General features: G+C 71.5%; 1 protein-coding gene across 5 annotated transcripts; it reads left to right on the forward strand.

Annotated features, from left to right (window-relative positions):
• Positions 1-167: 167 nt before the first annotated feature.
• Positions 168-18,864, forward strand: TSPAN4 (tetraspanin 4). Of its 5 annotated transcripts, none has more exons than XM_054570497.1 (8): positions 168-244; positions 7,582-7,661; positions 15,052-15,243; positions 16,437-16,511; positions 17,363-17,464; positions 17,571-17,702; positions 17,806-17,889; positions 18,687-18,864. In XM_054570497.1, the coding sequence occupies exons 2-8, from the start codon at positions 7,599-7,601 to the stop codon at positions 18,750-18,752; spliced, it is 714 nt and encodes a 237-aa protein (XP_054426472.1). In that variant the 5' UTR covers positions 168-244; positions 7,582-7,598; the 3' UTR covers positions 18,753-18,864. The 5 variants fall into 5 exon arrangements, with proteins under 5 accessions (XP_054426472.1, XP_054426476.1, XP_054426471.1 ...); XM_054570501.1 differs by lacking the exon at positions 168-244 and adding an exon at positions 1,469-1,565; XM_054570496.1 differs by lacking the exon at positions 168-244 and adding an exon at positions 1,727-1,775.
• The last annotated feature ends 1,217 nt before the right edge of the window (positions 18,865-20,081 follow it).

A 20,081-nucleotide genomic window follows, 5' to 3' on the forward strand; every position in this document is an offset into this window, starting at 1 on the left:
GGCCCTGCCGGCCAGCCCCCGGCGTGGTGAGCCTTCGCTGTCCGCTGCGACGAGCTTCCTACGAGCGTGGCTGGGGTCCCGGGGCCCGCGCGGCCGCGCTCGAGCAGGCAGCGGCCCCTGCCCGCAGCGTTGGTACGTCCCGGCGGACGGCGTCCTTGCGGGGCCTAAAGGGCTCGGCAGAGCGGTTCGCGTTTCTCGTGGTCGCTTGACTGACAGCTGAGCGGCGGGCCGACGGCGCGCGCAGGTACGGCATCCGCCTGCGGGAATGCCGCCCGAGCCCCGGCGCGCGCGGCACCCGAGCTGGGGCCAGACCCGGGTCCGGACCCGAGCGAACCGGCGTGGACTTCGAGCCCCGAGGCTTAGCGCCGAGCCGCGCCGCAGCAACAAGTGGCGGGGCGACCCCGCAGCAGGGCGGAGAGGGGTTGACCGGCGGCCCCGGGCGCGTCTTCCCGCCGCCGTCCCCAGCCATCCGCGAAGGGAGTCACTCGCCAGGAGCTCCGGCCCGCGGGCGCCCGAGGGTCTCTGCGGCTGAGTTCTGGGGTCCCCTCGGGGAACCGCCCGGCCCGCTCGTCTGCACGATATCGGCCCCGGCCCGGGAGTTAGTTACCTGTAGCCCCGACGGCGGGAGGGCGCGCTCAGCCGGTGGCCCCCCCAGCCCCCAGCCCCGCCGCGCCTTGTCCCTCCTTCTCGGGGCGGGGGCTGGGGGCGAGTGGCCGGAATGGGCCTGCGTCTGCCCCAGGCCAGACTGTGCCGGGTCCCCGCGATCCGAGGGCGGGAGCGGGGCGGAGAGGGTGGCCAGGGAGGGCGTCGCCGAGAGGCGCCTTTTCACCCCCGCGGAGCCCACGGTGTCACCCCTGAGTGTGTGGGGACCAGGGCAGATCCTGGCAGAGCGCCTCGGCAGAGGCCGGGAGGGCGCGTACCTGCCGGGTGGCTCTAGGAGACCGGTTTGGGTGAGGGTCAGGGTAGGTGGTGGAGCCCGAGGTGATGGGGCAGGAACACGGAGGATTTAAAGGGAGGGGAGGCTGTGTGTCTGGAAATGGGAGGGGGGGTGTGAGCCCCGTGATGTTGGGGCTGGGGCTGGGGGCAGGCTTTGCGCAGGGAAGGCCCCCTGCCAGGGGGGAGCTTCGGGCTGTCGGGTGTGGATGTGCTGCTGGTGGCACCACGGCTCTGGGCGAGGGCAGGCTCGCTGGCCTGGGGTATCTGGAGCTCTGGTTCGGTCCCAGGTGTTGGCTAATTGTCCTCTCAGACATTAGCTGGGAGGCAGGGAGGCCCAGGGTGCCCTGAGCCCAGGATCGAGCTGGCCGGAGCTGCTGCCTGCCTGGAACTTGTGCCTCTGCTTTTGCCTGAGCTCTGGACCGCTTCTCCAATGGCATTTGCCATCCCCCACCCTGCCACGTGCAGAGCCACGAGCCAAAGCCACTTCCCTTTGCTGACACCCCTCACTCCCCCCCCCCCACTGGACGCACATCCTGTTCCTGGCCAGAGGGGCAGGATAGGGGCCTTGAGTCACAGTGGCCCGGGGTCAGACCCAGGCTCAGCTCCAGAGGCTGCGGGAGGCTGTGGAGGTGAGGGGGGAGACTGGGAGAGCGGCCGGGATGTTCGCTGGGTGGACCTTGGGGAGTGGGTGGGGGCAGAAGGCTTCCTGGAGGAGGGGCCCAGGGCCTGCCCCACCAGGGCTCCTGCCCCCACCAGCTGTTTACTCTGCAAGAGTGAGGGAGCCTCCCGTCCTGGTCCCGGCCTGGAGCCAAGTTGGCGTTCCTGGAATTCTGAGCGCTGTACGTAGATTTGGGGGCAGCAGCACCGTCCTCCTCATCCCCGGCTCCGCCCCTCGGCTCCCTAATTTCCCAGGAGAGGCCATGGGGAGCAGGGTGGCTGCCCCATTGCCCCAGCCCCTGTGCCTGGCTACCACACACAAGGGCGCGGGGGCCGCTAGGGGCACGGGGGGGCAGCCAGGCCTCCCAGCTCACCTCCGCCCCGGCTGGACGGCAGGACCCCGCGGAGCCTCCGAGGTCAGCCCTGCCCCCACAGCCTGGCCCTGAGTGGCCCTGTGTGTGGAGCGCGGGCTGCGGGTGAGCAAGCTCAAGTGAGAGCCAGGCTCTCTTCTGGGTGGCCGGGGGCAGGAGGGAGCCCTGGTGGGTGGGGGGCGTGCTCCTTGCCTACAGCCTCAGGGGGCAATGGCAGCAGAGGAGCGGCCCAGCCTCCGGGGAGGGCCGCAGGGCGAGGCGCAGGTTTTCCAAGAATCCGTGTCCTGCTCCCAGAGATCGGGGGCGTGAGGAGAGAGAACTATGCTTACATGTGGTTTGGAACTCAGGAGCCATGTTCCCTGCCAGAAGGGGTCACTTGAGGGCAGGAAGGAGACAAGGGGAAATCAGAAGTTTTAGCTGCTGAGACTCTAGCCCTGATCGTTGTCCTGGAAACAGGCCCCGCCCACCGGCCGGGCCTCCGAAGCCGCGGGCTGGGGTCCTCCCCAGGCTGGCTGTGCAGACTTGGGGACCCAGGCTTGGCCGCGGCCACATTGGTTGTGGGTACATGTGTGCTCGCACAGGGCGCGCAGAGCGGGGTGGGGTCCCCTGAGCCAACCCGATCCGCCGCCTGCTGCGCCCACACCCAGCCCTGGGGGCCGGCGAGCGAGGAGTGCTGGGGTTCGCAGGTGTGCTCGCTCCCGAACTGGCCCTCCGCCTGTGGGGGCACCTGGGCCCACAGCGTGTGGGAAGGTCGCTGTCTGCTGGCCCAGCCCAGCGGCCTGTGGGTCCCTGAGGATCCTGCTCGGTAGGAGTCCGGGTGGCACAGGGGAGTTTGCTGAGGTGGGGTGAGCATACAAGGGGCGTCTGAGTCAGGGTGCTCCCAGGGCCTTGGTAGGTGGGAAGGCGCCCTCCTCTCCCCTCCAGCCCTAGCTGCATCCCCTCCACCTCTGCCTCCTGTGTGGCCTCCGGCAGAGGAGTACCTGAGGGTGGGGGCAGCAGTGGGGATGGGGTGCGTGGGGAGCCCTGAGCTTGGGATGGCCTGGGTGGGCCCAATGGGAGAAAGGAGGCCCTTGGCGGCCTCTTCCGGGGACCCCTCCCTTGGAGTGGGTGTCTCCCAGCCCCGGGGGCTGTGGCTTGCGTGGGGAGACAGCCCTGCCTGGGCCCTGCTTGTGGTGTGGAGGGGGTGCCACCCGCGTTTGCGAGCCCCTCCCCCAGGCCAGGGCCTGGGTGGGCGCAGGATGGAGCAGGGGAAGGCGACGCCACAGGCCTGTTTGTGTTGGCTGGGCCCTCCCTGCTGGCTCCTCAGGGCTGCCTCAGAGCCGCCTGGCCTGCTCCCCACCCTGCTCGGCCCCTGCTGGGCTGTGTGCTTGGCCAGGCCCTGCTGCAGGCCACCGCTGGGGCCCTGGGCGGGCCACTGGCAGTCCATCACCCGGCTGCCACCCAGGCCTCCTGTTTCGGCGTTGGGGCAGGTCCTCTTCTGAGTGGGCCTTGGTCTGCCCAGGTAGGTGCCCGCAGTCTCTGTGCGGCTCACAGTGCCCCGGGGTCCCTCACGGAGCCCAGCCCGGGCTGGCAGGCGGGTGTTTGTCCTGGGCTCTCCCTTGGCGCTGTCCCTGTTGCCTGCCGTGTGTGCTGTCTTGGGGGACACAGGTCTGTGGGTTCTTGCCCTCAAAGGAAGCCCAGGGTGGGGAGTGGGGCAGGGAGGCTTCCTGGAGGAGGTGGCTGGGCCTGGCTGAGGGAGGGGAGTGGCCCTGGTCCCGTCCTGCGCCTGCCCCCATGCCGCCTGCAGGGCTGTGTCTGAGCTGCCCAGGTGGCGTGGGGGCTGGAAGGCCTGGACCCGGAGGTCGTTCCCAGAGGGCTCGGGGCTGCCGTGGGTGGGGCTGGGGGCGCAGTCTCCTTGTGGCGTTGGCCTCGGTCCTGATGCCTGGGGCCCAGAAGGGCCGCAGGGCGTGAAGGACGCCCAGGCGGTGACCCCCACCCCTTCCTGGTCTGGGGGTGGGGCACACGGGCCCAGCCTGTGGCCTGTGGTGGGACACATGGTTTTTAGCTTCTGAAACGTTGTGGGCTCTGGGCTCTGTGGCCCTGGGGAGGGGGGCTTGTCAGAGATGGGGGAGGGGCAGGACCACTTGCCTTTGATACCCTGGGCCTGAAACTCCTCCACAGACAATTTTTCCCAGGGCATCAGGACAGCCGGGGGGGGGCGGGCTGGGGGCCCCTGGCCCAGGCCCATCCTCACTCCCCCTGGGGCAGGTGCTGTCCATACCCCCCCAGTGAGGTGGGGGGTGGGCCTCAGGTCGTCTGCAGGGATGGGGCAGCCTTCCCTCCGCAGAGCGCCCACTGGCCAGGGCCCGCCCAAGGGCCACCTCGGGAACGCTGTGCCGCCTCACTTCTCTCCGCGGAAAGCCCAGGCACCTCACAGCCTGGCCGGGCAGTGGGGAGCAGATCTGGCTGCTTCCTGGGTTCACCCACTCCTGGCCCCCGGCCTTTGCCGTCTGGGTACTGCTGGGCCTGGCGCAGGCGACGAGCCAGAGGCTGCCTCCTGAGCGGGCTGGGTCGGGGCCCCACCTGCTGGAGGAAGGGGGCTCCTGCGGGGGAGGCGCTGGGCTTTGGGGACAGGGTTCCTGGGGAAGGCCCCGTCGGCCACAGTCCTGGTGCACCTGGTCCGCACTCCAGTTGAGCCTATTGTGCTGGGCTGGGTTTTCTGGCTTCATCTCAGACACACCTGTTCACCTGGCGCGATGGGCGTTGGGTTTTGTAGCTGGGAGCGGGCATGGCAGGACTTTCAGCGGACCCAGGGACGGCGCTGGCTAAGCGGGGTGGGACGGAGGGCGTCCTGGGTGCTGGGCCCAGGGAGGGGACCCTGCTGACGCCCCCACTGCCCCTCGCAGCCCAGCCGCCGGGACCTCCCTCTTGTCCTCAAGGCCCCGCCAGCCCCGCGTTCCCCACCCACCTCTGGCCCCAGTGCCTTCAAGGAAGATGAAGACAAGGAGCCCGCCCTGGGTTAGTGCGGCCCTGGGCTGCAGGGGCGCCACGTGGGCGAGGCTGGCTGGGGCCCTCAGTCACTGGGGCTGGCGGCGGGCTCCTGCGGCGGGGCCGGGGGGGGGTTGGGAGGTGGGGTGCTGTGCCTGCTGTGATGGGCGGGGGTCTCCTGGTCTGCCGGGCCTCCCCCAGCCCTCCCGGCCCTGCGTGGGCTCGGAGCTCGCCCCCCACACGCTGCCGTGCGCAGGGATGCCCAGGAGCCTGAGCGCACCCTTGGCGGGGGCCTGCGGGCTGGCCAAGTTGGTTGGGCCAAGGGGAGGTGGCCAGAGGCCCCTGGGGCTCGCTGCAGCCCCGAGAGGTCACTGGCTGCGCCTGGTTGCCTGGGCAGAGCTGTGGACAGCGGTCTCCGCAGGGCCCTGGGGGTCTCCCCTGCCTGCCTCTCCTCCCGCCCCGGGGGCCTGCACGGTTGTGTCCTCCTGGGGCCCAGCGGGGATGGGGTAGAAGGGCCATGGGGAGCCCCAGGAGGGCTGGCTCTGCTCCAGGGGCCCCCCGTGGACGAGCCCGCGGGGGCCCGGCGGGCCGGTGCTGGTGGTCCCAAGGGGAGCCCCGATGTCCAGTCCAGATGGCCCTGCGGCAGCCCCCAGCTGCCGCTGCATGCCGACCTCTCAAATTGTCACAGTGCCATGGGCACCCCTCCCCCGCTCTCCTCCTCTCCTCTCTGGTCCCCCCTCCCCCCTCCCCCGCCCTCAGCAGTGCTGCCCGACTGACTCTCGGGGACCCTAAGGGAGTCCTCGCAGGGCTGCCCTGGGGGCAGACGCCGCCAGGCGGGCCTCGGCCACATTCTCAAGCCCAGGGTGCAGGGCACACCCTCTCCTGCCTGAGGTCGGGGAGGGGCTGCAGGCCCGACAGGAAGGGGCGCCCAGGGCTCATACTGGCAGCTGCGCAGCTCCCCTGGGCCTGGAGGCCGCGACGTCCGCCCCGATACAGGGGGCAGCGGTCCCCGTTGGGGGGTGTGGGCCTGTGCGGGCACCGCGCGGCTGTTCCTGGTGCGTGTGCGCAGCCGGTGTGCCCGTCGTTGGTGCAAGGGGCACTCATGCACACGCGGGGGGCATGCAAGTGGTCCTGGCACCTGTGAGCCTGGCCTGGGCCCGTGTCCGCAGGCGCGTGAGGACCTTTCTGGGGCCTGACTCCCAGCCTGGTCTGGTGCAAAACGAAAGTCGGGGCCCTTTGATCAAAGATCACCAAGAATTTCAAAACGGTGGCCACGGGGCTTCAGTGCGCCTGGCGGGCGGGAGCGGGGTGCTGCCCCGCGGTGGCCTCTGGGCCCTGCAGTCGGCCGCCCGCCTCCCCTTGGGCCTGTCTGTGGGTCCCCAGCCGTCACTCCTGAGCCCGTGTGCTCCAGTCCCGCTCCTTAAGTCTGAGAACTTCCCTGAGCCGCCTGGCACAGTGACCCGCCTGCCCGCGCGGCCCAGGGCTCCCCAGAGCACCCTCCCGACGTGCCCTCTCTCACCCGGCCCCTCTCAGGGGCTTTTCTTTTGAACTGAAGCTCTGCCTCCCCAACCACTGTCTCCCCAGGACGGGTACCCCAGGTTGACCCCGCACCCTGTCTCCACAGGAGCCCCTCCCCACCCAAGTTGTGTGCTGAGGGAGGTTTGGGGTCCCAGCGCAGCCCTCCCGCCAAGCCCAGGGTGGCGGTGAGAGGCTGCTCGGACAGGGCGCACCCCTAGAAGTGTTGGGCTACACTCACTCCCTTGCTCTGGTCCGGAGACCTGGGCCCAGGACCAAAGCCGGAGCCACCCCAAGTCGCCACCCGAAAGCAACTGGGTCACTCTTTCATTGCATATCGGTGCGGTTGGGGGTCGACACAGTGGGGCCGTGGGGAAGACCGGGGGCGCTGTTCTGGGGCTGTGAGCTGCGTGGGACTAGCCCCCGCCCCTTGCACCCTGTGCGCCCAGCCCCCCTCCAACGCTTCCCCCTGTGCTCCACATCTTCCTCCCAGGCGCGCAGGGAAAGGGGAACCAGAGGGGCGCCGGCGCCTGGTGAGGGGCCGGGCGGGGGCGTCGCCCCGGGGCTGGGATTGGCCGGCGCGTTGGAGCGGTCGGATTTGCCGGGCGGCTCAGCGGGGCGGGGAGGGGTCCGCAAGGGGCGGGGCGGGCGCGGATTGGCGGGTGGGCACGGGGCGGGGCTGCGGGGTCGACACGGGGGCTGCGGCTGGCAGGCGGGCAGGTGCCGGGGACCCGCCGCCGGGGCCGAGCCCAGCGGTGCGGGGGGGCTGCCGGCTGGGGGCCGGGGCCAGGGGGCGCGTGGAGCTGGGCGGCCAGCGGATGCGGCGCTCAGGGGCGGCGGGCGCAGGGCGCTGAGCCTGGCGGCGGCCCCAGCGCGATGCGCCGCTCCAGCACGGACGAGTCCACGTACCGGCGCAGCCCGTCGCCGCAGGGCAAGGAGCCGGGCTTCGCGCGCGGCGGCCCCTTCCGGCGCTACAGCAGCCTGTACGGGCGCGGGGACGGCGGGGATGCCGGCGGCCCCTTCTTCGGTCTGCACGCCAACCCCGGCCCCAAAGCGGCCCAGGCGCGCTACACGTCGCCCAAGGGCACCAAGTACGTGGTCTTCTACCTGGACCTGTCCTTCATCTTCCTCCTAGAGCTGAAGCGTTGCGGCATGGCGCGCGGCTGCCTCCAGGGCGTCAAGTACCTCATGTTCGCCTTCAACCTGCTCTTCTGGGTGAGTGGCGGCCGCCCGGCTGCCGGGACCGCATCGCCGGCGATCATGGGGGCCCGGCCAGAAGCGGGGCGGGACACACGGGTCGCAGATGGCGGGCCAGGGGGTGGTCCTCGGGGTCACTGCTGTGCTGGCTGGACCTGCCAATGGGGGGCGGTTCCGGCAGGGGAAGCGGGGAGAGTCCGGCCGCGCCTCTCCGCCTGGGCGACCGCCCCGCGTCCTCTCCGCTCCTGAGACGGGATGGGTCCCACCCCGGCGGGCCCTGTGGGGCTGCCCGGAGCGCTGAGCCGCACCTGCCAGGGGTCCGCGTCCTGGTCTGTGTGCTTGCGCCCCTGCTCTGTCCCCTCCCCTTCCTCCCTGTAGCCCCAGGCTCCGTCTTTACCACCCTCCCTACCCAGCGGGCTGCCCCCCAGGCGCTGGGGGCAGGCCTCTGAGGGCTGTGGGGTGAGGTAGCCCCTACCCTCTCGAGGTGCTGTGGGGAGGGAGGGAGGGAGGGAGTGTCCACCGAGGGCTCCGTGGGTCAGACACGGAGCAGGACCTTGGGGCGGGGTGGGCCACCCAGTGTGTGTGGGTGCCCGGGCGCCTGCCGCCCCCCCCGCCCCAATGCAGTGTGTGTTGAGGGGGCTTCCATAACTTTTGCTGGGTGGGTTGGTTTTGCTCCAACGGGAGGTGCCTGAGCCCAGTGCCAGCAGTGCTGGTGCCCCAGGGTGGCTCCTGCCCCCAAGGCGGGGGACAAAGCTGCTGCCCAACCCGCCCTGGGCTGTGGCCGAGGCAAGTGTCGCCCCTGGCCTGGCTGGAGCAAGCTCAGCCAGGCCTAGGGCTGCACTGGCTGGGCTGGACGGCTGTTTGGAGAGAGGACGCCAGCGGCTCCCTGTTCCCCCTTCTCCCTGAGCCAGGCCTCCTGCCACACCTGGGAGTGGGGGGTGTGGCCTCCAGGAAGAGGCTGCGTTCGGTGTTCGTGGGCAAGCAGTCCAGTTAAGACCAGAAGCCTAGAAACCCAGGCCCACCTTTCCGCACACCCCTTCCTCTTGGGCCCTGGCTCCCCCCACCTCATTTTGGTGGGGGCATCAGGGGTCACTGGGAGGGGCAGCTAGCCTGGGGCAAGTGTGGGAGTGTGACCCAGAGAGGGTCACCCCGAGTTTGTTCTCTGCAAGGGGCTTCTGGGATGGGGAGGCCCAGGCCCAGAGTGCAGGGGCACCCTGGAAGCCAGGCGCCGGCAGGGGGGTGGGTGCCGCCGGGGCCCTGAGCAGGCACAGGACGCGGGGCAGGGGAGGCCAGGGTGCCCAGCGCCGGCAGCCGTAGGTGTCGTGTGGTGGGTGGCGCAGGGTGTGTGCTGAAAAGGAAGGCAGTGGACGTGGGGAGTGGTCAGGCCCCGGAGGTGGGCGGACCCGCCCCTCCCTGCACCCGCCGCGGAGAAGGGCCCTCCAGCAGTGCAAGGGGGCAGGAGAGCTTGGTCACCCTCCTGACCTGGGGTCAACGTGCCCACTCCTGTCAGGGGAGGAAACAGGCCTGCCAGTTGTCACCAGCACGTGGAGTGGGGCCTGGGGCCGGGAGCCCGGAGGCGAGGCCCCGAGGGGCGGGCGAGGGGCCGCGGGCCCCCACCTGCCCTCCCACAGCAAACGGCTCTCCCGGGGCGGGGGCACGGTGGGCCTCCTCTGAGGGTGCACGGGTGGTGGTGGCTTAGGGCCAGGGCCCCCGAGACGGGGCCAGGGTTGTTTCTGGGGGCCCTGCTGTGGGGGTGAGGCCCCGCTGTGGTGGGGGGGCCATGCAGCCCTGGGGAGCCGCTGAGGCCGGCGGCCGCCGGTCATGCTCTTCCTTAGTGGAGGTGGAGGCCGGGCTCGGGCAGGGTGCTCAGGGCCGCCCTGGGGGCGGTCGCTGCTGTCAGGGCAGCCTGGGACGTCTGGGGGGTCTGCAGGGGGACCTGGGTGGAGGTGCGGCTGAGCTCAGCAAGGCGAGGGGTGCCCTTCCTCTGCCCTGTCTTCTCCCCCGTGTGGCCGTTCCAGCGGCCGGCCCTGCAGCCCCCCGCTCTGCCTCTGTCCCCACATGCGGTCAGGGCCCTGCCGGCCCTTGCCCGCTGATGCACCCGGGGCAAGTCCTGCCCTCCTTGAGGTCTCAGTTTCCCCACCTGTGCCCCATGGGGCCCTGGGTTTTCCTGGACTGTCAGGGGAGGGGACCCACGCGTGACAAGGCTCTGCAGAGCTGGGGCCGTGACCTGCCCCGACTCCCCTGCAGTTGGGGAAATGGAGGTCACAGGGCAGGGCCAGGGAGCCGTCAGACCTCAGACCCTGTGGCGGCTGTGGCCCCAACTTCCTGGGAACGCTGGGGGTGGCCCTGTGCCCGGGCTTGGGCTTCCTCCCTTGAGCGCGTAGGGCGGGGCAGTGGGTCCTGCTGTCTGGTGGCCCCGAGTGGCAGTTGGTGGGACCGGGTCGGGAGGGTGCCTGGCAGCAGTCGCTGGTGTGTCCCTGTGGGGGGTGCTCGGCTGTCCCGGTCAGGTCAGGTCAGGATGCCACAGGGCAGCCGTCCTGCGGGAGCTCCGGTCCTGGGGGCCCGCCGCTGGCTGGCAGACAGACGGGGACTCTGGGGCGGGGGATGCGGGCACGCTCTGTGGTGGCCGCACCCCCTGCTCCCTCCCCAGGCAGAGCCCCTGTCCCCAGGCGGGCACAGCAGGGACAGTTTTCTGAGTACAAGCGAGGCCGGAGCAGCTGCCCGACGGGCTGGGGCCGTGGCCGTCTGTCGGGGGGCCCTGCCTGCCTGGCTGTGGCTCTGGCTCTGCCTCTGGTGGCGGTGGCGGCAGCTCCCGTGCGTCCTGGTGGCCGTGTCAGGCCCGCGGCCGCCCGTGACTGAGAAGGGCTCTGCGGGGGCTCTGAGGGCCCCTGGAGTCCATCCTGCCTGGGGGGGTCGGGGAGGGAAGGCGGCCTGCCAGACCCCTGTGGGGATCGGACCTTCTAGACATGAATTGGGGGTGGGGGGTGGGCTGCGGGCCAGGTGGGGACTCTGTTTGGGGCAGAGCCACGTGACCTAGGCTGCTAAGGCGACCTCAGAGGTCAGGAGGTTGTGAGGGGTCAGGCCTTGGCCGCGGTCCCGCCTCTGGCCTGCGGGACCACCCTGGGCTCGGCCCGTCCTCTGTGGCCGTCCTGAGGACTGAGGGGGCGAGGTGCTGCCCTTTGGGGCCGGGTCCGGCTGCCTCCCCTCCCTCTCCACCCCAGGCAGCCCTGCCCGGGTCCTCGTCTCCACCCGGCAGGCCCCTTGCACCCCACCCCTCCTTGGATGCTGGCCTCGGGCCCTCGGTCAGTGGGGCCGTCTCTCAGACGGGCCAGGGCTGAGTCCTGGGGGTACCTCGGGGCTCCCAGGTCAGGGGTGAGAGAGAGGACCAACGAGCACAGGGGGCTCCTGGCGTTGAAGAAAATTAATAGCGTAAGTTTTAAGCGGATGGCGGGGAGCTGCCCCAGGTAACAAGGTATGGCCAGGGTGGGGGACGTTGCCGTTGGTCCGAAGGCAGCCCCGGGCCCTGACTCGGCCCCCCGCCCCAGCTTGGGCGCCGCAGACCAGATTTCGGCACAGCAGGGAAGCGTGTTCCCGAACTGCGGGTAGATGGAGCCCTCCTCCGTGCCCAGCCCCCACCCCGCGGCTGTGCCAGCAGACCGGCGAGGGGCTTCTGGGCGCAGGCTGGGCCCCCGCAGGCGCCCGGCCCTCCACCCCATTCCAAGGACATGGCCAGCCGCCCGGCCATCTGCCGCGCGGAGCCGTGTGGCTGGAGGGGCAGCGGCAGAGGGCCCGCTGGCACCGGCCACGCTGTGGGACGGAGGTGACGTCATCAGCGACCATGCCCCAGGCCAGCCTGAAAAGTGCGAGGACAAGGAAAGCCAAGGCAGGGCCTGCGGCCGGGGCTGGGGGAGGGGGAGGCCCCAGTGGACGGCAGGGCTGGGGCGGGGTCCCTGCGGGTGGACCCTCCTCTCCCGGGCTGTGAGGGGCCGGGGCCTGTGCCAGGGCCCACCTGGCTTCTGCCTGGCTGGGCGGGTGTGGGGTCCTGGGTCCCCAGCTGCGCTGTGTGGCCCGCTGGGCCTGGGCGGGCCCGGAGCTCCCCACCCTGGGGGGACCTCGGCCCCGGGCGCCCGGCACTGGAGCCTGTGTGTCTGCGTGTAACGGGGCCGGTTTTCTCCCGCACTCGGACGCTGTAATTTTCCTGCCAAAATGTTTTAGAAGCTGCACACGCAGACACATTCCAAAATCACAGGTAATGGTGTTGGGCACGTGCGTGTCCTGTTAGTGCGCGTCCGGTGCCCGTCCGGTGCAAGCGGGCGGAGTGCGGGGGCCTGCGGGGACGCCGCCGCAGGCAGCCTGCCGTCGACGCGCGGGGCGTGTGCGTTGCTGTGCGGGGCAGCGTGCGATCACGGGGCATCCAGGACAGCGGGGCGGCGTGTCTGTGTCGCGCTGGGTGACGGCCGCCCTCTGGGTCTGGGTGACGGCCCGCGGGCGTCTCTCCTGCCGTCTCGGGCGGGGGCGGGGCTTGGCGAGCGCCTCCTGTGGAGCGCTGACGAGGGAAGCACGCGTCCCCGGGGGCGGCCGTGGGGCCTGTCCTGCGCACTCGGAGCCGCGCCGCCCGGTCGCGTCCCCCAGGCACCGGTGCACACGTCCCCGCTGGGCAGTGTGGTCTCGTTTCTCCTGCCGACAAGGGCTGCCCTGCGCCTTTGGAGGCAGAGTGCAGGCAGTTTGGGCTTTACTTTTTAAAAGATTTTATTTATTTTCAGACAGGGGAAGGGAGGGAGAGAAACATCCAGGGGGGGTTGCTGCTCACGCGCCCCTGCTGGGGACCTGGCCTGCGCCCCAGGCCTGTGCCCTGACTGGGAATGAAGCTGGTGACCCCTTGGTTTGCAGGCCGGCCCTCAATCCACTGAGCCCCACTGGCCGGGGCCTGGCTGGGTTTTAAAAGCCCCGGCACCAGCCCTCTGCTTGGGAACCTGCTCCAACTGCAGCCCCACCCATCGTGGCTCGGCCATGGGGCTCAGCCCCGAACTGTGACCCTCTGACGCCCACAGCTGTGAACCTGGAAAGGGGTCTGGGGTCAGCCGGACCCAGTGGGCCATGGTGTCCCTTGGCCAGAGTCGGCCTGACCTCCAGTTTCCTCCAGGGTGGCGGCCGCCCTCTGCGTCCCAGCGCGGGTCTGCGCCGTGGTGTCTGCACACAGTGCCCCCCGTGGGTGGCCCCGCTGCAGGCGTCCGCTGGGGTGTGTGGACGTCCCGCAAGACCCAGATGCTGTGGGAGGGGGTGCCGGGTGTCCTGACGGGCACGGGGGACCGGCGGGGGCACAGCCGGGGCGGCGGGTGGGAGACTTCAGCGAGCCAGTGCCGTCCCTGCCTCCCCTGTGCCCCGTGACGTCAACAGTGACGAAGGCAGGCGCGGGGTGCCCAGAGGCCCCATGGCCCGCGCTCCGGGGCCTTGCTGCGGTCAGCGCTGTGCCCGGCCCCGCCTCGCGGCTGGGGTCCTGCTGCAGCCAGCACACCCCGGGCCCCGGGTCTGTGCCCACACCGGACCCTGGGGAAGGACGGCCCAGGGGAGCGGTGTGTGCGTGGCCGGGGCGCGTGGCCGGGTCAGGAACCGCTGCCGAGTGTGGGGCACAGACAGCAGGTGATGCGTCCCACCCGAGTGCCCTGGATCTCCCGCCTGGGCAGCCGCCCCCGCCCCCGCCCCCAGTCTCGGCGCTGGACGCTGCGCCAGGCCTCGCAGGGTCTGATCTGGGCCACAGGCCGAGGCCTTGTCTCACAGGGCGGCTCCCCCGGGATCCCCGCAGGCCCCCGCACCAGGGTTCCCCCAACCTGGTGTCCAGAAGCACAGGGCCTGGGCACCCCCGCCCCCTGCCGCGGTCCCTGCCCGGTCCGGGGAGGGGCCTCACCAGGCCCCGTGGCCCCGGACCAGGGACAGAGGAGCCCCGACTGAGGGTGCCCGGCACCGGGTGGCCGCCTGGCCCCGCCTTGAGCTGGCAGCATCGGAAAAGGTGTCTGTAATTCTTAGACAGCCCTTGTTTTGCGGGGAGGGTGTGGTTCCCCTGGGCTGACTGACCCCATTGGCACGTGGGGACTCCACTGGGGGCTCTCCTTCCGCTCAGCCTGGGCGAGGCCGCAGGCCCCCAGCCGCCGTGGGTGGCCTGTCCGAGCTGCCTCCCGCCCCTCTGCAGTGGTGGTCTCCTGCCAGCCGGCGGCTTAACGCACCGCGCGCTCCCCAGTGAGCCCGGGGCGCGGCTGCACTGCCCGTCCCCGCTGCTGCTGCTGCTGCTGCTGGAGAGGGCCCTCCTTGGGCAGGGGCTCAGGGCTGCAGGGCCTGCCTGAGTGGGGGGTCCCTGTCAGGGCTGAGGCGCCAAGCCTGGGGCACGGGGTAGGGGTGGCCGCCTCCTCAGGGCTGGCTGCCCGGGCCGTCGTCCCCCGGCCTCAGGCGGTGAGTCTCGCTGTTGAGGCTTGGGGGCTTATGGGAGGATGCGGGGCTTGTGGGGGCCCTGGGGAGTGCTGTGTCCTGTGGGGTTTGGTGGCGGCCTGTTGTGGGTGTGCAGGGTGGGCACTCCGAGGGGTGGCTGTGGTGGCCGGGACTGCCCGGTGGGCCAAGGCCAGAGGGCCAGGAGCCTAGAGTGGGCGGGCCCCCGGGGCTGCCTACCCGCCCGCAGCCGGCAGCCGGCAGCGGGGCCTCCAGGTGGAGCCAGCCCAGAGCCCGGGGCCCCGTGTCTGAAGGCGGAGACGCAGCCCCCTCGCAGGGCATCCCCGGCACCAAGCAAGGCCTAGGGCCCTCTCTGGGTGCGTCACCGCCTTGCCTTCTCCCCTTCTTCCTCCGACTTCAATTTTTGTGACAATGAGCAATTATGAAACTCGATAAGAGCTCCAGTGGGCGGGGGGGGGGGCGGGGGCAGCAAGGCCCAGGAGTGGGCACCCTGCTCCCCGCCTGCCAGTCCTCAGGGGCCCGGGCGGTGCTCTGGGGCTTGCGCTTATCAGGGGGCAGCTGGGGATGCCCAGAGGGACCCAGGAGATGGCGGCCACGTGGGGCCGCCCGCTGGGAAGCCAGACTTCAGGACGAGCACGTGTCTGGGCCGCTGTGGAGCCTCGAAGGGGGGTTTCTCTGGGCCGCCAGGGAGATGGGCAGGCGCAGGCCATGGTCTGGAGGTGGCGGGGGACGCCTCTCGGTGGGCGGCATTCAGGGGGAGTCCTGGGGCCCCCGGCCCAGGCTGCCTCAATACGATAGTGTCCACGGACCACCCCGCCCTGCCAACCACAGCATAGCCAAGCCGCGGGCATGAGGCCCTGCTGTGGGGCCACTGTGGCTGTGGCTCGGGGGTGTCGGGACCAGACGGGGTGGGCGCCCGGGCTGTGGCCTCACTGCCGCCCCCCCCACCCCCCGCGTCCCGCGGTCCCAGCTGGGCGGCTGCGGCATCCTGGGAGTCGGCATCTGGCTGGCCGCCACGCAGGGGAACTTCGCCACCCTGTCCTCCTCCTTCCCGTCGCTGTCGGCCGCCAACCTGCTCATCGTCACCGGCACCTTCGTCATGGCCATCGGCTTCGTGGGCTGCATCGGGGCCATCAAGGAGAACAAGTGCTTGCTGCTCACCGTGAGTGGGGCTGCGGGCACGGGGGCCGGGGCCGCGCGCGGAGATGCTGCCGGAGCTTGGGGGCTGCCCTCGACAGGACGGGGACCGCCACGGGCAGACCCGTGGAGGACGTGCGCCCAGGCGGGGCGTGCGCAGCCTGTCCGGGCCCGTCTTCCCCGCGACTGCCCCTCTCAGGACCCCCGACACCAGCTCCTGGGCCTCGGGCCCGGGACCCTTTGATGAGACACCTGGCCCGACCCGGGCCCTGGAGGCGGGCTCAGGGGGGAGATGTGCCTGTCGCCCCGGGAACACCAGCCGCAGACGGGTCGGGAGGGGCAGGCCCCCGGACCCTGCTGGTAACACGCGGCGGCGGCGGCCCAGCCCTGCACCCCCTGCCTCACACAGGCCCTCCGCACAGGGTGCCCTCGTTGGGGGGCCCCAGGGGTTCGGAGGACGCGTCCCCCATCTGTGCAGCTTCCCCCGGGTGTCGCACGTGCTCCAGAGGCTCCCTTCAGGGCTTGGGGCTCGGGCCCTTGGAGCAGCGTGTGGGTGGCGGTGCAGCTGGGTTCGCCTCAGCCCTGCTGGGGGGAGACCCTGCAGATCGAGGTGGAAGCTGCCGTGCGTATGGGGCCCGGCCCCAGGCTTTCCCCTGGGTGGGCCCCGAGTCCTGGCCCAGGCTGCGGGGAAAGCATTTTGGGGGCCTGCCTCCCCGTTGTTGGCCCTGGGCACATCCCCGGCTGCCCACCCTCCTTGGGCAGTGGCCCCGGAGGAAAGGCTGGGCGGGTCCGGGCTGCTGCTGCCTCAGCTGCGCGCTGCCCGGGGTCTGGGTGTGCTCCCCTGGGGACCCCTGCAGCGTGGTCCTGCCTGAGCCGGCACCAGCCACCCCAGGCTTCCCTGAAGGGTGTGGCGGGGCGTGGGGGGTTCCCGCCACCCCTGTCCCCAGGCGTCCTGGGCCAGCACTCTGCCCGTCGGCCCCCGCAGACCCAGGCACACCTGTGCACGCACAGCCCTGGGGCCTGAGCCGCGAGGTCAAGGCCAGATGAGGGAACGCGTGAAGATGGGGGGGGGAACGCGTGGGGGGCCTGGCGGGGTTGGTGGCAGCACGTTAGGGCTTTGTGGCCCAGCCCGTCGAAGGTGGGAGGCCCTGGGGCCTGGGGGGCTGGGGCAGTGGGGGGCACGTTGCTGAGGCCCCTGCCCCTCCCGTGTCCCTGCAGTTCTTCGTGCTGCTGCTGCTGGTGTTCCTGCTGGAGGCCACTGCCGCGACCCTCTTCTTCGCCTACAGCGACAAGGTGCAGCCACCGCGGCCCACTGGCCGCGGCAGGGCCCGGCTGGTCTCCGGGCAGGCGCTCCGAGCGGGTGGCCGCGGCCCCTGCGTTGCATCCAGGGGTCGGGGCCTGGGGTGTGGATTGGAGTGCAGCCCGCGGGGGCAGGCCTGCAGGGGGCGCCGGGCCCTCCTGCACCGGGGCCGGGGAGGGGCGCTGTGCGCCTGCCCCCCGCCCCCGCCCGAGCTCCTGCTGCCCTCGCATGCCCCCGTCGGCGGGGCCAGACACCCGCCCCCCAGTCGCTTGTTTCATTGCGTGTTTACACCACCAGAGTCACAGGGGGCTGGCTCCTCGGGCCCAGCCCGGGACTCTGCTGTCTGGCTCCCCCGTCCTCCTCCGAGCCCGCAGAGCATCGCCGGCCGGGCCCCACCCCCGGCCGGGCCCCACCCCCGCACGTTGTAGGGAACGTGTCCTTTCTCTTCTGGCGCCACCACACACCCCAGGCCCCCCCACCCCCAGGGTGTTCCCGGGAACCACCACTCCTCCCAGGGGCCCTGGCCCTTCAGCAGAGGACGGGCTCGGGCACCCGGGCGCTGGTCCGCGGCTTGCCCTGGGGTGCTGGAGCTACGAGACCCCTCAGTGGGCAGCAGGGAGCCGTGTGCGTGTCCGCACAGCTCTCGGTCAGGGAGCCGGGCCCGTGTCTGCGCGTCGGGCTGCGTCCCGGCTGCCGTGTCCGACTGGCCCAGGGCTCAGTGCCACGGGGCCCAGGGAGACCACGGGGGCAAAGGCAGGGGGGCACGGAGGGCAGGCAGGAGGGGTCTGGGCGAGGGAGCCTGGCCGGCCGGGGGGGGTCCCTGCTGACCCCGCCTCACCTGCAGATCGACAGGTATGCACAGCTGGACCTGAAGAAGGGCCTGCACCTGTACGGCACCCCGGGCAACGTGGGCCTCACCAACGCCTGGAGCATCATCCAGACTGATGTGAGTGGGGGCGGGGCGTGGCCCCGCAGGGTGGGGGGCTGGGGGGCTGGACTGGTGGCGGCAGGCGGCGCCCCTCAGCACGTCCCGCCTCCCGCGCCTCCTGCAGTTCCGCTGCTGCGGCGTCTCCAACTACACGGACTGGTTCGAGGTCTACAACGCCACACGCGTGCCCGACTCCTGCTGCCTGGAGTTCAGCGAGGGCTGCGGGCTGCACGCGCCCGGCACCTGGTGGAAGGCGGTGAGCGCCGCCGCCCGCTGCGTGGGCCCCGGGACCTGGGGGAGGAGGGCCAGCCTCCCGGCCGGGTGGACACCGGCCCCGGTGACGCCCGCTCTCCCTCCAGCCGTGCTATGAGACGGTGAAGATGTGGCTCCAGGAGAACTTGCTGGCCGTGGGTGTCTTCGGGCTGTGCACGGCGCTGGTGCAGGTACGGAAGGTGGGGCCTGCCCAGGGCCCCCACCCGGTCCCCCGGCACCTGCACGGGCCCCCGGGCTCCTGGGAACAAATCGGTCGTTGCCCTGCCCCTGTGGAGCCCACGTCCCAAGGCTGAGGGGGTCTCGTGGGGGGGCTCAGGGACACCTCCATGGAGCGGGTGACCTTTGACACCTCGGGGACACGTGGGCTCCGCGTGGAGAGTCTCCTTGCCCAGTGGGCGGGGGTGCAGCCTGGACGGCTCTGCCGTGGATGCTGCGCACGGGCCAGCCTGTCCCTGCAGCCCCAGTGGCAGGTGGTCGTCACGGGACCACCCAAAGGGAGTGGCGGGTGGCCCGGGCCCTGCCCGCCAGGCCCAGCTGGTGGCCCCAGCTTCCTAGCCTGGGGGCCCTGAACCCAGCACCTGGGGAGCTGGGGGTCAGGCCATGTCCGTGAACGTGGTCATCAGGCCGCGAGTGTCCCTGGGGTTCAGACAGGTCGGATGGACACGCAGCGGTGTGGGACGGAAGGACGAAGGGGAGGGTGCTGGGCCCCCCAGGCAGGTGGGAGGGGACATGTGGCTCAAGACCCAGCCTGGAGCTGACGGGCCGTGGAGATGCCACCAGCAGAGCCTGGGTGGCCGAGCCGCTGGGGGCCTGGGGCAGAGCCCAGCGACCGTGTGCTGCCCACGCTCGAGGCGGACAGGCCCTGTCCCAGGCTCAGGGGTGTGGCCGCGACGGGCCCCAGTGGGGGGGGCAGCGGCCGCGGACCGGGCCGCGTGGCTCATCTGCCCAGCTCCTTGTGTCCCCACAGATCCTGGGCCTGACCTTCGCCATGACCATGTACTGCCAGGTGGTGAAGGCTGACACCTACGCGTAGGTGGCCCGCCCCCGTGCCTCACTGCCAAAGGACGCTGCCCGCCCCGAGATGGCCGGTCCCACCGAGGCCCGCACCAGCCTGGGCGTGGGGGAGGGCAGGCCAGGCGGCAGAGCCCCCCGGACCCCGGCCAGGCCTCGGAGGAGCCCCCCTGGAGGGCGCGGCGGGGCGCTGGCCACCCTCGGGGGCCGGAGGCTGCGGTGCTTCTGGTGCATTTTACTTTCCACACCCATGTGCTTCCCGAGCAGTGTTTTCCCGGGACCCTGCACAGGGCAAGGGGCTGGGGCCACCCACAGGTGGGGGAGGGGCCCTCGGCTGCCCCTGGTGCTTGGGTGGGCGGAGCCCCACCGCCCGCATCCCGCGTGGGGCAGGGCGGGCTCCCAGTGCGTCTTAATAAAGTGCGTGGGTGGCAGCCCCCACCAGAGTCTGTACTTGCTCTGACCTGCCCCGGGGGACCAGGTGCAGCCAATCCCTGTGGTCACAGGACCCCCACGAGCACGGGGCTAGCGCCTGGACCGCACTGCCTGGACACCCACAGGCTCAGGCCGGCTGCTGCCCGGGCCGGTGGGGCCATGAGCCTCTGGCAGCTGCAGAACCCCTGCTGCGTGAGTCCAGGGGGCGGGGGGTGCAGTGCAGAGGCTCCAGGACCACCTGTCCCCACTCTCCAGCCTGCGTTCCTGTGGCCCTCTCCTGCCTTGGGCTGGCTCCCCAACCCCCCTCCCCCCGGGGTCCTAACCCGGCACTCATGCGGAAGGGGCTGTCTTGGGACACAGTACACAGAACCGCCTCACACCAGCCGCAAATGACCGGAAGCAAGGACAGTTGCATCCGGCAGAGCTGTCCCCGTCGGCCAGCGCCCACGCACACCCCCGCGTGCCCCTGGGCGCACTCGCACGCTCGGGCCCTTCACTCGCAGCCTCCACGGGGCCATCAATGCCAGGTGCGGGCTGGTGTCCAGCCCTGGCTCCTGGTCCGAGTGGCACTGGAGTCCCACTGGGACAGGCCCTGGCGGGCAGCCCCACCTGCAGTGGCACCTCCACGCAGCGCCTGGCCGGCCTCTCCCCGTGTGGGGGCCCTTGGGCCTCACTCAACTCCCTGTCCCCTTCACTGGTCCCCGTTTTCCAAACCCCAAGCCGAGGGGCCCCCTGTGCACGCCCAGCCCCGTCACTGCCCTGGCTCCACATCCACCGACACCCTGGTCACACGGCGGACCCCCAACTCCTGCTGACTTCCAGACGCACCAGAACCTGGCGCTGTGCCCCAGCCTCCCCCGCTGCTGCCAGGCCTTCAAAGCCGGGGTGGGGCGGGGGCCTTGGGGACAAGCCAACTCAG

This window comes from Pteronotus mesoamericanus, unplaced genomic scaffold (genome assembly GCF_021234165.1).
Source record: "Pteronotus mesoamericanus isolate MK-2021 breed Mesoamerican mustached bat unplaced genomic scaffold, CSHL_Meso_final contig_214, whole genome shotgun sequence".
Classification (NCBI taxonomy): Eukaryota; Metazoa; Chordata; class Mammalia; order Chiroptera; family Mormoopidae; genus Pteronotus; species Pteronotus mesoamericanus.